At 43.7% G+C, this 20,935-nt stretch overlaps 1 protein-coding gene across 1 annotated transcript in view; it reads left to right on the top strand.

Moving 5' to 3' along the window:
• Positions 1–12,790, top strand: part of prmt1 (protein arginine methyltransferase 1) — a 28,434-nt gene extending 15,644 nt beyond the window's left edge. Inside the window, exons 6-10 of the mRNA XM_063062922.1 lie at positions 2,241–2,328; positions 6,828–6,943; positions 7,186–7,336; positions 8,270–8,391; positions 9,640–12,790. Coding sequence (XP_062918992.1) covers positions 2,241–2,328; positions 6,828–6,943; positions 7,186–7,336; positions 8,270–8,391; positions 9,640–9,723 — 561 coding nt within the window. The 3' untranslated portion in view covers positions 9,724–12,790. The remainder of the gene's footprint in view (positions 1–2,240; positions 2,329–6,827; positions 6,944–7,185; positions 7,337–8,269; positions 8,392–9,639) is intronic.
• The last annotated feature ends 8,145 nt before the right edge of the window (positions 12,791–20,935 follow it).

The following is a 20,935-nucleotide window of genomic DNA, read 5'->3' as shown; positions in this document are numbered from 1 at the left end:
TCCTCAGACCCCAGTCCAGCATATTCTTCCTAATAGAGATGGCCAGCAGATATAATGCCAATTTGTGGTTGTGCCGATTTTAAAACCTTTATAAAGTTTTAATATTTCCTGCAATTTCATTTCATCATGTTGCAGAGGTTTGGCCCCAGAGGCACAGCTTCCACGGGTACCTCACTTGCACCAAAGACCACAGCAGGGATGTTGGCTGGATTTTTTGAGTACGGTGGTGTACATCAGTCCACGAGGAATCGATCCAGCTATCATTGCAGATGTTGCTGAGGTAGTTTAGATCAGAATCAAGTTTATCATCACTAACCATATGTCGTGAAATTTGTTGTTTTTCAGTAGCTAGTACAGTGCAAGACATAAAGTACTATGTTACAATAGGAAATAATGAAAATAAGTGCAAAAGAGCACCTACTGCACAGAGTCTTGTCATCTTCAGAAGTTTTCGGATGACTTTGCCATAGTTGGATGCATCAGCAAGGGAGATGAGGCTGAGTACAGGGCTACGGTAGGAAACTTTGTCACATGGTGTGAGCAGAATTATCTGCAGCTTAATGTGAAAAAGACTAAGGAGCTGGTGGTAGACCTGAGGAAGGCTAAGGTACTGGTGACCCCTGTTTCCATCCAGGGGGTCAGTGTGGACATGGTGGAGGATTACAAATACCTGGGGATATGAATTGACAATAAACTGGACTGGTCAAAGAACAGAGAGGCTGTCTACAAGAAGGGTCAGAGCCGTCTCTATTTCCTGAGGAGACTGAGGTCCTTTAACATCTGCCGGACGATGCTGAGGATGTTCTACGAGTCTGTGGTGGCTAGTGCGATCATGTTTGCTGTTGTGTGCTGGGGCAGCAGACTGAGGGTAGCAGACACCAACAGAATCAACAAACTCATTCGTAAGGCCAGTGATGTTGTGGGGATGGAACTGGACTCTCTGACGGTGGTGTCTGAAAAGAGGATGCTGTCCAAGTTGCATGCCATCTTGGACAATGTCTCCCATCCACTACATAATGTACTGGGTGGGCACAGGAGTACATTCAGCCAGAGACTCATTCCACCGAGATGCAACACAGAGCGTCATAGGAAGTCATTCCTGCCTGTGGCCATCAAACTTTACAACTCCCCCCTTGGAGGGTCAGACACCCTGAGCCAATAGGCTGGTCCTGGACTTATTTCATAATTTACTGGCATAATTTACATAATTATTTAACTATTTATGGTTTTATTACTATATAATTATTTGTGGTGCAACTGTAACGAAAACCAATTTCCCCTGGGATCAATAAAGTATGACTATGACAAAAATGGTGAGGTAGTGTTCATGGACTGTTCAGAAATGTAATGGTGGAAGGGAAGATGTTTCTGAAACACTGGGTGTGGACCTTCAGGCTCCCTGATGGTGGTAATCAGAAGAGGGCATGTACTGGCTAGTGAGGGTCCTTGCTGCCTTTTTGAGGTGTCACCTTTTAAAAATGTCTTCAATGCTGAGGAGGCTAGTGCCCATAATGGAGCTGGCTGAGTTTGCGAATCTGGATATGCATTAATTAAAAATAGTACGTTTGGGTGAATTGGTTGTTTAGCCGCTTCATTTGATTAAACAACTGTATTCCTCATTTGTGATTGTGATAAGTGCAGGTGTGTCTTTATTGAGTCTCAGTTGATTCATAGTTTATCAGTATTCATTTAGGTTATAAGCCAAGGTTGTATTTGCTGCTCTTTACACTGCTGGTGTTTAGGGGAGTAATGAAAGGCCTCCAGCTCTGGTGGTTTTCAGGGCTTCCTACATCAAGTCAGTAGTTTCCTCAGTTTTCAGTGCTGTCAATCATGGAAGTCCCGGGTGGAGACTCAGGAATACCATCACACTAAGCTGTAGAAAGGTTCTTCATTGCTGTTTCTGTAACAATTTTGTTTTACCAATCACGGTTGTTAGCCCTGAGCCGAACCCGCAGGACCAGTGGGCCACTCTTAGCCTGGCCTCTACCCTTTGACCTGTTTGGCATGGGTGATCCTACCAAGAGCCAAAGCGTAAAGCCCTAACTCCAGCCAACGTAGCTCTCCAGATCACTGATGCATTCAAGCCTGCAAACTCTAATGTAAGGTAGTGGTCCTCTTGGAGGAAGCCAAGGTTGTAGTTTTCAATTAATACCTGAACCTGCAACATATGTCAAGCCCACCCTGGGTACCTGTTGCACATTGATTTAAACTGAATAAAATGTCATTTATTTCTTCCCCAGCGACCAGATGGCCTGATTTTCCCTGACCGGGCTGCTTTATATGTTACAGCCATTGAGGATAGACAGTACAAGGATTATAAAATACACTGTAAGTTTACAAAATTAAATGTGTATTTTGTCGTGTTAAAGACATTCCGCCGTTGAAATACTGCTCAAATGTATCCACTTACATAAAACAGCAGGGCTAACTCCGACACAAACAGCAACTAGGGATGAGAGTTTTGATTAACCGAAATATTCAAGAATTTTTATCCAGGAACTTGTTTGGTCCACCTGCCTGCACTGTAGTCACTGGTAAATGACATTGGTCAATGGCATATGGGTGACTTGTCACCGGTGATATCCACGTGTAAATCCCACCCATCGTCAAGATTGCTCGAAACTTTCCCAATTTTATGTGAGGAGTATACTGTGGAAGTTCACATTCTCAGAGCATGTGTTTCAGTATAGAAGTAAGGCAGCCCCAGTGACAATGAAATGATTGCATGCAATCTGGAGAGAAATTCCCTGCAAAGGTTAGGTCAGTATGGCACTTAACACAGTAGCATTGTACCTTGATATTGAGTCTGGAGTGGAACCAATCCCACAAGCTTGCTCATTCTCTTCAGTTAACAGGATATTTTTAAGACCTTAAGATGTAGGAGCAGAATTAGGCCACTCAGCCCATGGAATCTACTTTGCCATTCCATCATGGCTGATTTATTATCCCTCTCAACTCCATTCTCCTGCCTTCTCCCCATAATCTTTCACACTCTTGACTAACCAAGAATCGCAACTTCCGCTTTAAATGTACCCAATGATTTGGCCTCCACAGCCATCCTTGGCAATTCCAGAGATTCGCCACTCTCTGGCTTAAGAAATTCCTTGTTATCTCTGTTCTAAATAGATGTCCCTCAGTTTTGAGGCTCTGCTTTCCAGTCCTAGACTCATCACATTCACTGTATATTGGCCTTTAAATATTTGATACTTTTCAGTATTTCTCTTCCCCCTCCCCCCCAAAAAAAAACTCTAGCGAGTGAAGTCCCAGAGCCATCAAATACTCAATTCCTGGGGGCATTCTCATGGACCTCTTCCAGGCCATCTCCAGTGCCAACACATCTTTCCTTAGATAAGGGGATCCAGAACTGCTCACAATACACTCAAGTACGCCTCAGCACTACACCCCTGTTTTTATATTCTAGTCCTCTCAAAATGAATGCTACATTCCACTTGCCCTCCCTACCACTGACTCAACCTGCCAGGTAAACTTTAGCACGAGGGCTCCCAAGTGCCTTTGCAACTCTGATTTTTGAATTTTCTCCCCATTTAGAAAATAGTCCACATTTTTATGCTTTCTGCCAAAGTACAGGTCCATACACTTCCCTACACTATATTCCATCTGCCACTTTGCCCATTCTTAAGTTGTCCAGATACCCTGCTTCCTCAGTACCACCTGTCTTCATACCGTCTTCAAACTTGGCCACAAAGCCATCGATTCCTTCATCCAAGTCATTGAGATACAACATGGGGACTGGATGGGCTGGGACTGTTTTCCCTGGAGTGCAGAATGCTGAGCGGTAACCTTAAAGGTATATAACATTGTGAGTTATGGTGACTAGTTAGCCTTTTTTCCCCCCAGTGTAGGGGAGCTTAAAATCAGAGGACACGGGTGTTTGGTAGGAGGGAGAAAATTTAAAGAGGATGCGAAAGGCAGGTTTTTCCCCCTCAAGGGTGGGTACAATGTTTAAAAGACATTTGGACAGGTTTGTTGATAGAATATGGGCAAATGGCACAGGAATATTCGTTGGGCTGAAGGGCCTGCCCATTCTGTATAAATGGGGTGGCATTGTTAGCGTAATGCTATGACTGCACCAGTGACTCGGGTTCAGTTCTGTCACTGTCCATAAGGACTTTGTATATTCTCCACATGACTAGGCGAGTTTCCTCCCGCACTCCAAAGACCTCCCAGTCAGTAGGGTAATTGGTCACATGGTCATGACTGGGCAGCAGGGGCCCATTGGACTAGGAGGATCTGTTATTGTGCTAAGTAAAAAAAAAATACAGCTTATAAGGGTAAAATTAACAATTTTCCTTGCCAAAGGATAGTCATAGAAAAGTACAACACAGAAACGTGCTTCAATTCATCTAGTGTGTGCCAAACCATTTAAATTGTTTACTTCTGTTGATCTGCGCCCATACCCCGACCATTCATATACCTATCCAAACTCTTAAGACGTTGAAAGCAGCCAGTATGCACCACTTGCACTAGCAGTTCATCCCAAACTCACCACTCTGGGGAAGTTTCACCCCATGTTACCATTAAATTTTGACATTTCACCCTTAACCCCAGACTTCTACTTGTTGTCCCACCCAACCTCAGTTGGTGGGGGGGGGGGGAACTGTTTGCATTTACCTAATCTATACCCCTCATAATTTTGTATATCTCTATCAAATCTCCCCTCATGGAATAAAATCCTAACCTTATAACTCAGCGACATCCTTGTACAGTGGCATGCAAAAGCTTGGGCGCCCCTGGTCAAAATTTCTGTTACTGTGAATAGCTAAGTGAGTAAAAGATGACCTGATTTCCAAAGATGACACATTTTAATACGTTAAGCAAGATTACTTTATTTCCATCTTTTACAGTTTCAAAATAACAAAAAAGGAAAAGGGCCCAAAGCAAAAGTTTGGGCGCCCTGCACGGTCAGTACTTAGTAACACCCCCTTTGGCAAGTATCACAGCTTGTAAATGCTTTCTGTAGTCAGCTAAGAGTCTTTCAATTCTTGTTTGGGGGATTTTTGCCCACTCTTCCTTGCAAAAGGCTTCTAGTTCTGTGAGATTCTTGGGCCATCTTGCATGCACTGCTCTTTTGAGGTCTATCCACAGATTTTTGATATGTTTAGGTTGGGAGACTGTGAGGGCGATGGCAAAACCTTCAGCTTGCACCTTGAGGTAGACCATTGTGGATTTTGAGGTGTGTTTAGGATCATTATCCTGTTGTAGAAGCCATCCTCTCTTCATCTTCAGCTTTTTTTACAGATGGTGTGATGTTTGCTTCCAGAATTTGCTAGTATCTAATTGAATTCATTCTTCCCTCTACCCGTGAAATACTCCCCGTTTCACTGGCTGCAACACAAGCCCAAAGCATGATCGATCCACCCCCATGCTTAACAATTGGAGAGGTGTTCTTTTCATGAAATTCTGCACCCTTTTTTCTCCAAACATACCTTTGCTCATTGCAGCCAAAAAGTTCTGTTTTAACTTCATCAGTTCACAGAACTTGTTTCCAAAATGTATCGGGCTTGTTTAGATGTTCCTTTGCAAACTTCTGACACTGAATTTTGTGGTGAGGACGCAGGAAAGGTTTTCTTCTGATGACTCTTCCATGAAGGTCATATTTGTGCAGGTGTCGCTACACAGTAGAACAGTGCACCACCACTCCAGAGTCTGCTAAATCTTCCTGAAGGTCTTTTGCAGTCAAACGGGGGCTTTGATTTGCCTTTCTAGCAATCCTATGAGCAGTTCTCTCGGAAAGTTTTCTTGGACTTCCAGACCTCAACTTGACCTCCACCATTCCTGTTAACTGCCATTTCTTAATTACATTATGAACTGAGGAAATGGCTAGCTGAAAGGGCTTTGCTATCTTCTCATAGCCGCCTCCTGCTTTGTGGGCATCATTTATTTTAATTTTCAGAGGGCTAGGCAGCTGCTTAGAGGAGCCCATGGCTGCTGATTGTTGGGATAAGGTTTGAGGAGTCAGGGTATTTATAAAGCTTTGAAATTTGCATCACCTGGCCTTTCCTAACGATGACTGTGAACAAGCCATAGCCCTAACAAGCTAATTAAGGTCTGAGACCTTGGTAAAAGTTAGAGCTCAAATTTCTTGGGGTGCCCAAAGTTTTGCATGGTGCTCCTTTCCTTTTTTTCACTCTAAAATTGTACAAAACAAAAATAATACACTAATCTTGCTTAAAATGTTGAAAAGAATGTTTCATCTTTAACTTTATGACTTTGGAGATCAGTTCATCTTCTACTCACTGAACTATTCACAGTAACAGAAATTTTGACCGGGGTGCCCAAGCTTTTGCATGCCACTGTAAATTTTCTCTGCACTTTCTCAACCTTATTTACACTTTTCCTCTCGGTAGGTGGCCAGAACTGCACACAACACTCCCAAGTTAGGCCTCACCAAAGTCTGCTTGGATAGTGGATGTCTGGGCACTCTTACCTAAACAGCTCTCATTGTTTCAAGTTATTGACTGAGATGATCAGATATTATCATAGCACGTGGAGCAGAATTGGTTATGGGATTTAATGATGAAATGGCCTTTTCATTGCTAAATGTCTGTTTTTGTCCACAGTGCATGGATGTTCATAGTAGAACTGATACGTGTTCAGTAATGAAAATTATTTAATTTTGTTGTATTTATTTTCTAGTTATTAGTGCACAAGCTGGTAATTTGAATCCAAGATGCCTAGGAAAAAAATTTTAAATGTTGTTACAAAACTGGTTTTAAGTTTAGTACTCTTTGGCAGTGTGAATCTGCAAGGATAGAATTTTATACTTAGTGGCAAACTGCCCCTTTCCCTTTGCTTTCCCCCTGCAGGGTGGGAGAATGTCTATGGTTTTGATATGTCCTGTATCAAGGACGTTGCCATCAAGGAGCCACTAGTGGATGTGGTGGATCCCAAGCAATTGGTGACCAATGCCTGTCTCATCAAGGTTAGTAAGTGTTTTTTGTATTTGTAAGTCCTTCTGGACACAGGGAAATTGGGGTGTAAAGGTAAATTGATTAATGGAACTTCAATACATCTGTGAAAACTTTTTAAGGGAAATAGTTGTTCTGCTATTGAATGGCAATCAGACAGCCTCCGGCTTGGATTTAATAAAAGATGTTGGGGAGGTGAGACTGTGTGACAGAGTATATTTCTATGGTTTGGCTACTGACTTGTCTTTCCATTCAGGAGGTGGATATTTACACAGTGAAAGTAGACGACCTGTCCTTCACATCCCCTTTCTGCCTTCAAGTTACACGCAATGACTACATCCACGCGCTAGTAGCATACTTCAACATCGAGTTCACCCGCTGTCACAAGAGGACAGGGTTCTCGACAGGTAATCAAACGGAGCTTTCAGGTTCTTGGACCATTTCAGACTGGTTAAAATTTTGAAGTTGCATTGTGCTGGGTGTTGGGGGAAGCTGCTGGCTAGAATTACTTTTTCAAAATCCCTCCAATTTCTCACTTCCAAATTCCACCACTTACAGCCTTTGTAACCTTTGCTGTCTCTGACCTTACTGACTTTCCTATCAGTCTCCTACACTCTACATCTGTCTATTCTATGTCCCTGACATTGATCTTCACTGTCAGCACATCATCAGTTGTCTTTTAAATATTTACCACCCTTTATACTCTCTAAACTGAGTAAGAGTAGGGGTAGGCTCCTCAAGCCTACTTCACTATTTAGTAAAATGATGGCTGATTAGATTGTCGGCTCAGTTTTACATTCCTGACTACCTTCTTTGATAATCAATTATCTATCTACCAGCACCTTAAATTTATACAAAGATTTTCCCTTGTCTAAGAAAGTGTTTCAAAGGATATGCAATTGCTCCCTCTGTTTTCTAGTCCCAGAGCTCAGCTGTGCAACATTTCTTCTATGCTTTATGGACCCAGGCTGAGTTACATGGTTCCTCTTTGAGGGCGTTGTCACCCTATATTCACTCAACTGCAATGCTACCAAGTGCGCACGGTGGCATGGCGGTTAGTGCAGCGCTGTTGCATTTCAATTCCAGCAGCATCTGTAAGGGGTTTCTACTCCTCCCTGGTTCTCAGTGCTCCAGTTTCCTCCCACTGTCCAAAGATGTACCAGTTAGTAGGTTAATTGGTCCCTTGATTAGGCCAGAGTTAAAACTGGGGGTTGCTGGGCGGCGTGGCTCAAAGAGCCAGAAGGGCCTGTTCCATGCTGTATTTAAATAAAGGTAGACCGTCTCTCTGCTGACAGTTGGAATATTTGTGCTGATGGTATAACCTGCTTGTTTAATTGCAGCCCCTGATGCCCCTTACACTCACTGGAAACAGACCGTTTTCTATATGGAGGACTATCTGACGGTCAAACGAGGCGAGGAAATCTTTGGAACGGTTGGCATGAAACCCAATGCCAAGAACAATGTAAGTGGAGAAAGCATAAGAATGTGCACAGAGGTCCCCTGTTACAGCTACATTTGGAGCACAGTACAAAAGACCCAAGATGTAGAGGTGCCAGATAATATTTTACAAGAATAGTTCCTGAATGAGCCTTTGTTCTGGGGATAGGATCTGAAAGATGGAATGCTGTTGGCTTGGATCCTCTGCTATTAATCCATGTGAGCAGTAGCATTGGTAACTAGTGGTGAACATGTTTCTGGTGAGCACTGGGCAGCTTTAATTTATAGACACAGGAGGAGTCTGATCCTCTTGTCAATTTTCCCCACTTGCCTTAATTTGATTCCTTCTTGTGTCCAGAAATCAGATCTCAGTCTTCCATGTATTCAGTGTCTCAATATCTTCAATTCTCTAGTGGGGAGAATTCCTAAGTTTTGCAATCCACTGATCTTTCTTATTCCTAAATTGTTGATCCCTTGTAGTACTGAGACTGGTTGTTGGTACTTTCACCATTTCGGTGTGTTGAAGTAACTGTCATCGATTAAGAAAATAATGAAAATGACTGGGCCCAGAACATGTGCACTGGTACAACTCGAGCATTCCCTTTATTTAAATTGAGAACGAGGAGAACATCGTAGCCCTCTGTCACCCGCTGTTCTGAAGCTTGAACAGAAAGCTGTTACCTTTATCAGTTAGGGGTCCCGATTACTGTAAATTGTATATTTGAATTCCTTGCAAGATCAATCACCATTCATGATAGAGTTGTTAAAGTCAATCAAAACTTCAAGCAGATACCTGATATTTTGAAGTTAGTAAGAACAAATAGAGCTTTAGTTGCTGGGTATGTTTCACATTCTTCTGTAATCTCATCTGTCTCCGGCACCCCCTACTGTGTAAAGCATGGTTCCCAACCTTTTTTTTGTTGCCCTGGACCTGGACTATTAACCAAGGGGTCCTTAAACCCCAGGAAGAGAGCCACTTTTGTAAAGGGATGCAATGTCTTAGGAAGGCCTGTCTCAAAAAGTTTCACTACAGAGGCATGCCTTGTTTGACTTGAGTGCCCACTGCTACAGTCCATCTGGTTTGTGGTAAACTGTGATGTCTCCGGCAGACTCACTTAAAAGATTCCACTTGACTACAACTGCCCCAAGCTATCTTTGCCTTACTGCAACTCTCACAGTGGTGGGAAGAAGCTGCATCTCTGCTCAGTTAAGCTTGAATATTTCAATAAAGTGGAGAAAATATTAATATTTGCAACTTTCTTTCCCTCCCCAGCGAGATCTCGACTTCACCGTTGACATCGAATTCAAAGGACAACTGTGTGAAATGTCCAGTTCCATTGACTACAAGATGCGTTAGATCCACCTCTACCCGCCCACCCCTCCAGCCATACGCACCGTCCACATCGCACCATTTGCAGGCTCAATTGCAACTACTGTAGTATCCGATATGTAGATAATTTTGTTTTTCAAAGGAAACTGCTATTTGGTTGTGTGACTGACTGTTCTCCAAATTGGTTGGCCTTCATCGGCATGGCAACTGATGGGAGTGATGGGAGAAAGAGGACATCTAGAATTATAGTTGCCATTTGAGTTACTCTGAAACCATTCTTAGGCTGCTTTATTGTTTTTGATTGCTTTTCAGACAGAAACATTTTAATGCAAATGTATGATACTAATCTATCTTTGTGGGGGAGGAGGGGTTAAGATCTAGGTTATGCCATGAAAAGAGCTGTGATTTGTTTTAAAAGAATGGTACTTCAGTTTTCTGCGAATTCTTTAATTTGACAAGTCATTCATTCATCGACAAAGCGATTCTGGCACATCTTTACAAGTGGATCTTAGTTCTGCGTAGATATCTTTGGGACCTTGTTAACTGTTTGGAGAACTGTTGTATAGTGGAGAGCATCTCAACATGCAGTATTTATGAAGAAGGCTGTTACTGCAGAAACCATCTTGCAGAGAAGGCAGGGTAAAACTGAGATCTCAAACCTTAGCTGAGCAAATGCATTTGAAGTAAGGAATTTGGTGGTTATTAGTCATTTTCTGAGCTGGTTTCCAGTGTGGAGAACCCAGAGGCCTACCTGCCAATTCTGTTTTGCCTTCCCCCACCCCCCTCTAGTTTGTGTTATTGATAACATCTCGGGTTAAAATATGACTTGCTACAAGACATTGGATTGTTAATGGGGTCATAATGCCCTGAGATTACATACGAGAAGCTGCTGATACCTTGTTCACTCTGATAAGTTGTCTGTCCTCTTTAAAGTTGTTCAGCATAACCACATCTTCAAGAAATTGAATAATTTCCCCCCAGTGACTTATCCAATCATTAAATCATCAGTATTTTGAAATTACCCTGCCTTTTTTAAAACATGTTTAGCATTACCTTCCTCAAGGAATTGCCTCGTGACTTTAGTAGTAACTCAGTGACTTGAGTCTAATACATACCATATCATTACTCATTTATTCCCTGCATGGGGCTCTTGTTCGTGGAGCCTCCAGGTCTGAATTTCTTGGGCAAAGGTTTGTGGCAATGTGCTTTGCCCCTGATACTGCAAGGGTCATTACTGTGAAGCATGGCACAGCCAAGTCAGAGATTCCATAATCATAATTCCCTTGGCAAATTAAAATATTTGGTTGATTGGAGTTTGTTGCATAGCTGATTAGTTATCTGTTGTGAAACGTGGGGTGGGGGGAGAAAATTTTGAAGCTCCTTTAAGCAAGGAGGCTCTGTTCAAACATTTCCTGGGAGTGGGTCTGTGATGCCTCATAAAATTTCCACCTTTCAGAAGAGTTGTTTTAAAAAAACATGGAAATGGTTATGCATCCCTTTTTTTTCTCCTAACACCCCCCACCCTGAGAAAAGTCACCTCATTATTTCCCCCCGACAAGTGTACTCACATTTGGCAGCTAGTAATTGTAACAAGATAAGAAAACATTGCAAAGTGATCTGATTCTAGCACACACTAGGAGTCATAATCTGTGCTGTTTGTTTAATTCTTTCTTTATAACTGGAACAGTTATTTCGGCATAATCCTATTTCCTTAGTGAATCATCTGGAGAAATGGGGTTTTAGTTACTTTTGGCACCCGAGACTAGTTTTGGGCTTAAAACACTAATTTCTTTTTGTCCTTTCGCCAATTGGCCTGGACTGTTTCAAGAGCCAGCCTTAAAGGTGGATGTCATTTATGATTGGTGACTCACCACCCAGCCCCCATTCATTGCATGCACACTAGTCGTGCTTTCTTAATCTTGCCAGCGGCTGCTTTGAGTGTGACCAGTGTTGACAAGCTCCCCTGCTTGTGGTGACTGCCCAGTTTTGCTCCCGGCGTTCACTGTCCAGCAAAGGCCACTCCAAGCTAGAGCCCCGGTTGACTTACCACTTTCTACTTATCACAACTTCAAGCGGCTTACGCTCATTTTAACTCTTCTGCTCACCGTCTGCAACGTGCTGCTTATTTTGAGTTCCATAGAGATGGCACGGCTCTGGACTGTGTCATTGTGCAACTACCCAGTTAGACCAGTGCCAGTTCCAAAGTTATCCTGTCACTTTATATTTAGGCAAGGCTATTCTAGGGCACAGCGTCACTGGCGCATACATGTTTGCAACCTATTGGTCTGGGGATGGGGGAGGCAATAAGGTGTTCAGTGGGGGTGGGGTAGGGTAGGCGATGGGGGGAGGGGGGGTTTGCTGGTGTTAGTTGAAGCTAAGTGACAACATTTTTCAGTGCAAGCCTGACTTGTTAGGCTTGCTGAACAGGTCTGCAAATGAAACTAGAAACCAGACCCTTTGCCTTGCTATACAGGTTTTCTTGATGTGTGGGTATAGTGCTAATGGATATGGACAATGGGAGATATCCAAAGGCTGCAACAAAGCTTGGAATTGGCTGCCAGGACTGATGTTCAGATACTCTGCCAACCGAGGCATATTTCAGTGAGTTGATCTGCAGAGAGAAGCTGGCAGCATTTTACTTACTGGAGTGCAATTGTGCATGTCCAGTGTTAACTGAGCCAAGACTGGGGTTGTTTAGTGGGCTGCTGTGACGGCTTTATGAATTGCCTATGGTTCCTTTTGAAACCAGGATCAGACAGGACAGCGAAAGGGGGGGGGTGGGGGGGGTTTATGTAGTATCAGATGTTTGTGTCAGTCCTCAGGATTGGGTTAGGATTCCTTTCTTTGTTTAAACAGGGAGAAGGAACTTTTATTTCCCCTGCTCCCTGAGCTTTATGAGGCAGTTGCATTTCCAAGGCTTTGTTGCAGTCATGACTTGTACCTAAAATCTTTTTAAGTATTAGTGCATTGGGACTGTCATGTTGGTCTTTTGAACCCCCAAAGTACCAACAGACCAAACTTTGTGGCTGTGTAGTAAATTATGTTTTTTTTATATATGGTGACATTCATTGAGAATAAAAAAAATTGACTTTAACCCTCTTATTGAAAGTTTTTTTTGCTAGAGAACAAGTAATGCAGATTCTCCCTAGATTATGAACACTTGTCTAAAAGACACCCAACAAGTATTTGGGAGATTAGTAGAATAGATTTTCCCAGTTGGTAAGTGTTTTGGGGGGGGGGAGCGGCACTTGCACAGAGCTACAGTAGTTGGCAGCTGAGGCTGGCTGCTGCTCTTCTGTTCCAGCTGATTCTCTCCCACACAGTTTCTGAAGTGCAGACAGTTAGACCGTGGACATAGGGCCAGGTTTGAGTTTTTTGGTCCATTAAGTTGGCTCTGCCATTTGATCATGGCTGAACTATTTTATCAACCTCCACGTCAAATATATGCCATCACTTGGCCTGCACAGCTATCTGTGGCAATGGATTCCACAGATTCACCACTATCTGGGACCCCCCCCCCCCCGCCCCAAACATCTGAGGAAGACCCACGGACAGATAACATCTTACTCGAATTGAATGATCACATATTTACAACTATATTTCACTGGCAAGCAAGTTGGGGAATTGACCAGTCAGAAAACACTGGCACAGCTGGTGGAATTGCTTTTTCACAGCTGCAGACACCTGGGTTTCAGTGCTGTCTATGTGGAGTTTGCCCCTTGTAACTTCTGGGTGTCCGGTGCCTTCAACCTCAATGAGTGTGTTCCATTTGCACTGAACTACATGAATAGCAACTTAAAAAGACATTTCTTGTCCACTTTGTGCCAGTCTGCTGGTGCTTCAACTTTAGGGCAAAGAATGGATTAACAACAGCTCTGTGTACATTGGTTCTGGCTGGTACACTGCAGCAATAGAATTGAAATTTCCTACAAGACGTGGTATCTGTGCTGCAGTTCACAGCCTTTAGAGCTCATGAATTATGAAGTCCAGAACCATGAGTAGAATTGGGGTTCACGTTCCAATGTTGTAATATCAACTGGCAAGGAACATTCAACTCCTCCACTTTAGGAACAAAAGTCTGGAGTACTGGCTGGTCTAGATTGTCTTTTCTAATGGAGCTGGGCTTTTTCAAGGTTGTTATTTAGCAGTTGCTCCTCTGTGCCTTGTGCATCAGGTGGCAACCTTGCCATTCCTTTAGCATTTTGTCTTTTGATAAGGTGGAGTTGCTGGCTTGATGCTCAACTCAGCACGGATGAAAAACGTGCAAGGAGCGAGCATGAGGTCCGGTGTGGAGCTGGTAAAGTTGTTTGGTATTGCACCGGTGTAAACCAAAATGCTTGTTAATCCAGACTTGATGCAATATTTTTTTTAAAAAATAAGCAAAAAGCACAATTTTTAACTACTAGCCACTGATTAAAAATAATTTTGTCTTAAGAGTTCAGCAGTGCTCTATCTGCAAAGTCTTGGTTGAAATCCTTGACTAGACACTGAATCACTAAGGATTTACAACTGGCACAATTATTGGGAGCCAGCAAAGCCTCTGCATCCTGTCATTTCCTTTATCATATCAGTCTGTTGGGTGAAGTGCAAATTTTAACTTTGTTTCAAACTATTGATTAAGGCATGCAAATAGGGATCAAATTCATCCTAAGAAACTGCTGGTAAATTGGCAGAGGTGTTTAACAAAGAATCAGAATTCAGCCATGAATAAACTAGAGTACATAAGTTGCTCAGTGAAATCACTGCTGGAGTTTCAGAAAATCAAAGTTTAATCAGATCAAAATCAGTTTTCAGCATATATAAGATCTAGTGTATATTAACTCAAAAGTTTATAAGAATGACTGGGTAGCTTATTGAAATCTATCGAGTAAAAGCCTAACTCCAGGCTGGTCGTGGAGATTGTTTCCTATACTGGGTGAGTCTAGGTCCAGAGGATGCTGTCTCAGAATAGAGGGATGTCCTATTTTCTAACAACCGAGGAGGAATTTCTTTAGCCAGGGGTGGGTGAATCGGGAATTCACTACCACTTGAATCCTAGGGGGACCAATATCCTGGCAGGGAGATTAGCGGGGGCTACTGAGGTGACTTTAAAGTAGAATGGTTGTGGGGTGGGAATCAAATTAAAGAGGCTAGGCGTGAGGAGGTTAGTTCACAACAGGGGGATGGGAACCAGTGCAGAGAGACAGGGGTGTAAAGTGAGGGTAGAAGCAAAAAGTACTAAGGAAAAAAGTAAAAGTGGCAGGCTGACAAATCCAGGGCAAGCATTAAAAAGGGCCACTTTTCAACATAATTGTATAAGTGCTAAGAGAGTTGTAAAAGAGCACCTGAAGGCTTTGTGTGTCAATGCAAGGAGCATTCGTAATAAGGTGGATGAATTGAAAGTGCAGATTGTTATTAATGGTTATGATATAGTTGGGATCACAGAGACATGGCTCCAGGGTGACCAGGGATGGGAGCTCAACGTTCAGGGATACTCAATATTCAGGAGGGATAGACATGAAGGAAGGGGAGGTGGGGTGGCGTTGCTGGTTAAAGAAGAGATTAACGCAATAGAAAGGAAGGACATAAGCCGGGAAGATGTGGAATCGATATGGGTAGAGCTGCGTAACACTAAGGGGCAGAAGACGCTGGTGGGAGTTGTGTACAGGCCACCTAACAGTAGTAGTGAGGTTGAAGATGGTATTAAACAGGAAATTAGAAATGTGTGCAATAAAGGAACAGCAGTTATAATGGGTGACTTCAATCTACATGTAGATTGGGTGAACCAAATTGGTAAAGGTGCTGAGGAAGAGGATTTCTTGGAGTGTATGCAGGATGGTTTTTTGAACCAACATGTCGAGGAACCAACTAGAGAGCAGGCTATTCTGGACTGGGTTTTGAGCAATGAGGAAGGGTTAATTAGCAATCTTGTCGTGAGAGGCCCCTTGGGTAAGAGTGACCATAATATGGTGGAATTCTTCATTAAGATGGAGAGTGACATAGTTAATTCAGAAACAAAGGTTCTGAACTTAAAGAGGGGTAACTTTGAAGGTATGAGACGTGAATTAGCTAAGATAGACTGGCAAATGACACTTAAAGGATTGACGGTGGATATGCAATGGCAAGCATTTAAAGGTTGCATGGATGAACTACAACAATTGTTCATCCCAGTTTGGCAAAAGAATAAATCAAGGAAGGTAGTGCACCTGTGGCTGACAAGGGAAATTAGGGATAGTATCAATTCCAAAGAAGAAGCATACAAATTAGCCAGAGAAAGTGGCTCACCTGAGGACTGGGAGAAATTCAGAGTTCAGCAGAGGAGGACAAAGGGCTTAATTAGGAAGGGGAAAAAAGATTATGAGAGAAAACTGGCAGGGAACATAAAAACGGACTGTAAAAGCTTTTATAGATATGTAAAAAGGAAAAGACTGGTAAAGACAAATGTAGGTCCCCTACAGACAGAAACAGGTGAATTGATTATGGGGAGCAAGGACATGGCAGACCCACTGAATAATTACTTTGGTTCTGTCTTCACTAAGGAGGACATAAATAATCTTCCAGAAATAGTAGGGGACAGAGGGTCCAGTGAGATGGAGGAACTGAGCGAAATACATGTTAGTAGGGAAGTGGTGTTAGGTAAATTGAAGGGATTGAAGGCAGATAAATCCCCAGGGCCAGATGGTCTGCATCCCAGAGTGCTTAAGGAAGTAGCCCAAGAAATAGTGGATGCATTAGTGATAATTTTTCAAAACTCGTTAGATTCTGGACTAGTTCCTGAGGATTGGAGGGTGGCTAATGTAACTCCACTTTTTAAAAAAGGAGGGAGAGAGAAACTGGGGAATTATAGACCGGTTAGCCTAACGTCGGTGGTGGGGAAACTGCTGGAATCAGTTGTCAAAGATGTGATAACAGCACATTTGGAAAGCGGTGAAATGATCGGACAAAGTCAGCATAGATTTGTGAAAGGAAAATCATGTCTGATGAATCTCATAGAACTTTTTGAGGATGTAACTAGTAGAGTGGATAGGGGAGAACCAGTGGATGTGATATATTTGGATTTTCAAAAGGCTTTTGACAAGGTCCCACACAGGAGATTAGTGTGCAAACTTAAAGCACACGGTATTGGGGGTAAGGTATTGGTGTGGGTGGAGAATTGGTTAGCAGACAGGAAGCAAAGAGTGGGAATAAACGGGACCTTTTCAGAATGGCAGGCGGTGACTAGTGGGGTACCACAAGGCTCAGTGCTGGGACCCCAGTTGTTTACAATATATATTAATGACTTGGATGAGAGAATTAAATGCAGCATCTCCAAGTTTGCGGATGACAGGAAGCTGGGTGGCAGTGTTAGCTGTGAGGAGGATGCTAAGAGGATGCAGGGTGACTTGGATAGGTTGGGTGAGTGGGCAAATTCATGGCAGATGCAATTTAATGTGGATAAATGTGAAGTTATCCACTTTGGTGGCAAAAATAGGAAAACAGATTATTATCTGAATGGTGGCTGATTAGGAAAAGGGGAGGTGCAACGAGACCTGGGTGTCATTATACACCAGTCATTGAAAGTGGGCATGCAGGTACAGCAGGCGGTGAAAAAGGCGAATGGTATGCTGGCATTTATAGCGAGAGGATTCGAGTACAGGAGCAGGGAGGTACTACTGCAGTTGTACAAGGCCTTGGTGAGACCACACCTGGAATATTGTGTGCAGTTTTGGTCCCCTAATCTGAGGAAAGACATCCTTGCCATAGAGGGAGTACAAAGAAGGTTCACCAGATTGATTCCTGGGATGGCAGGACTTTCATATGAAGAAAGACTGGATGAACTGGGCTTGTACTCGTTGGAATTTAGAAGATTGAGGGGGGATCTGATTGAAACATATAAGATCCTAAAGGGATTGGACAGGCTAGATGCAGGAAGATTGTTCCCGATGTTGGGGAAGTCCAGAACAAGGGGCCACAGTTTGAGGATAGAGGGGAAGCCTTTTAGGACCGAGATTAGGAAAAACTTCTTCACACAGAGAGTGGTGAATCTGTGGAATTCTCTGCCACAGGAAACAGTTGAGGCCAGTTCATTGTCTATATTTAAGAGGGAGTTAGATAGGGCCCTTGTGGCTATGGGGGTCAGGGGGTATGGGGGGAAGGCTGGGGCGGGGTTCTGAGTTGGATGATCAGCCATGATCATAATAAATGGTGGTGCAGGCTCGAAGGGCTGAATGGCCTACTCCTGCACCTATTTTCTATGTTTCTATAAATGGCTGTGGAGGCAAAGTCATTGGGTGTATTTAAAGCAGAGGTTGATAGGTTCTTGATTGATTAGGCTGACAAAGTTTATGGGAGAAAGCAGGAGCATGGGACTGAGGGGGAAAATAAGTCATCCATGATTCGAAGAAGGAGTCTGAGAGTCTGAGTGGGAGTGCTGAGAAAGACATTTTTGAAATTTTCATTTTTTTTTTCTCCAATGGCTTTCTGAGAGGCGGGACTGCGCAGGCGTGTGACGTCGGGCTGTGCAGCGCAGCAGATTTAAAAGGAACAGAGCCTCATAGAGCGGGCAGCGTAGTTTGCGGGCGGCGGAGTGAGCCGGGAGCAGAGTGAAGACCTAAGGGCTTCGGCTCATCGGGCTTAGGCGAAAGTGGGCGAGGTGAGGAAGGTTTGACGTTCATTTTCTGTTGTTATTTGAGGAGAGGAGCAGTATGAGTGTGAGGGCAGTTTGCTGTTCTCGGTGTCGGATGTGGGAGGCCCTGGAGTCTCCAAGTCTCCCGGACGTCTACATCTGCGCCAAGTGCATCGAGATGCAGCTCCTAAGGGACCGCGTTACGGAACTGGAGCTGCAGCTCGATGACCTTCGTCTGGTCAGGGAGAGTGAGGAGGTGATAGATAGGAGTGGAAGGCAGGTGGTCACGCCGGGGCCACGGGAGGCAGACAAGTGGGTCACGGTTAGGAGGGGGAAGGGGAAAAGTCAGGTAATAGGGAGTACCCCGGTGGCTGTGCCCCTTAACAATAGGTACTCCTGTTTGAGTACTGTTAGGGGGGACAGCTTACCCGGGGGAAGTGACAGTGGCCGTGCCTCCGACACAGAGTCTGGCCCTGTAGCTCAGAAGGGTAGGGAAAGGAAGAGGAGGGCAGTTGTAATAGGGGACTCGATAGTAAGGGGGTCAGATAGGCGATTCTGTGGACGCAGTCCAGAGACCCGGATGGTAGTTTGCCTCCCTGGTGCCAGGGTCCGGGATATTTCTGATCGTGTCCAAGATATCCTGAAGTGGGAGGGTGAAGAGCCAGAGGTCGTGGTACATATAGGTACCAATGACATAGGTAGGAAAAGGGATGAGGTCCTGAAAGGAGAATATAGGGAGCTAGGAAGGGAGTTGAGAAAAAGGACCGCAAAGGTAGTAATCTCGGGATTACTGCCTGTGCCACGCGACAGTGAGAGTAGGAATGCGATGAGGTGGAGGATAAATGCGTGGCTGAGGGATTGGAGCAGGGGGCAGAGATTCAAGTTTTTGGATCATTGGGACCTCTTTTGGCGCAGGCGTGACCTGTACAAAAAGGACGGGTTACACTTGAATCCTAGGGGGACCAATATCCTGGCAGGGAGATTAGCGGGGGCTACTGAGGTGACTTCAAACTAGAATGGTTGGGGGGTGGGAATCAAATTAAAGAGGCTAGGTGTGAGGAGGTTAGTTCACAACAGAGGGATGGGAACCAGTGCAGAGAGACAGAGGGGCATAAAGTGAGGGTAGAAGCAAAAAGTACAAAGGAGAAAAGTAAAAGTGGCAGGCCGACAAATCCAGGGCAAGCATTAAAAAGGGCCACTTTTCAACATAATTGTATAAGGGCTAAGAGAGTTGTAAAAGAGCGCCTGAAGGCTTTATGTGTCAATGCAAGGAGCATTCGTAATAAGGTGGATGAATTGAAAGTGCAGATTGTTATTAATGATTATGATATAGTTGGGATCACAGAGACATGGCTCCAGGGTGACCAGGGATGGGAGCTCAACGTTCAGGGATATTCAATATTCAGGAGGGATAGACATGAAGGAAGGGGAGGTGGGGTGGCGTTGCTGGTTAAAGAAGAGATTAACGCAATAGAAAGGAACGACATAAGCCGGGAAGATGTGGAATCGATATGGGTAGAGCTGCGTAACACTAAGGGGCAGAAGACGCTGGTGGGAGTTGTGTACAGGCCACCTAACAGTAGTAGTGAGGTCGGAGATGGTATTAAACAGGAAATTAGAAATGTGTGCAATAAAGGAACAGCAGTTATAATGGGTGACTTCAATCTACATGTAGATTGGGTGAACCAAATTGGTAAAGGTGCTGAGGAAGAGGATTTCTTGGAATGTATGCGGGATGGTTTTTTGAACCAACATGTCGAGAAACCAACTAGAGAGCAGGCTATTCTGGACTGGGTTTTTTAGCAATGAGGAAGGGTTAATTAGCAATCTTGTCGTGAGAGGCCCCTTGGGTAAGAGTGACCATAATATGGTGGAATTCTTCATTAAGATGGAGAGTGACATAGTTAATTCAGAAACAAAGGTTCTGAACTTAAAGAGGGGTAACTTTGAAGGTATGAGACGTGAATTAGCTAAGATAGACTGGCAAATGACACTTAAAGGATTGACGGTGGATATGCAATGGCAAGCATTTAAAGGTTGCATGGATGAACTACAACAATTGTTCATCCCAGTTTGGCAAAAGAATAAATCAAGGAAGGTAGTGCACCCGTGGCTGACAAGAGAAATTAGGGATAGTATCAATTCCAAAGAAGAAGCATACAAATTAGCCAGAGAAAGTGGCTCACCTGAGGACTGGGAGAAATTCAGAGTTCAGCAGAGGAGGACAAAGGGCTTAATTAGGAAGGGGAAAAAAGATTATGAGAGAAAACTGGCAGGGAACATAAAAACGGACTGTAAAAGCTTTTATAGATATGTAAAAAGGAAAAGACTGGTAAAGACAAATGTAGGTCCCCTGCAGACAGAAACAGGTGAATTGATTATGGGGAGCAAGGACATGGCAGACCAATTGAATAGTTACTTTGGTTCTGTCTTCACTAAGGAGGACATAAATAATCTTCCAGAAATAGTAAGGGACAGAGGGTCCAGTGAGATGGAGGAACTGAGCGAAATACATGTTAGTAGGGAAGTGGTGTTAGGTAAATTGAAGGGATTGAAGGCAGATAAATCCCCAGGGCCAGATGGTCTGCATCCCAGAGTGCTTAAGGAAGTAGCCCAAGAAATAGTGGATGCATTAGTGATAATTTTTCAAAACTC

This window comes from Mobula hypostoma, chromosome 11 (assembly GCF_963921235.1).
Source record: "Mobula hypostoma chromosome 11, sMobHyp1.1, whole genome shotgun sequence".
NCBI classification, from domain to species: Eukaryota; Metazoa; Chordata; class Chondrichthyes; order Myliobatiformes; family Myliobatidae; genus Mobula; species Mobula hypostoma.
Note: the sequence above shows the minus strand (reverse complement) of the source record. Positions and strands in the feature narration are given on the sequence as shown.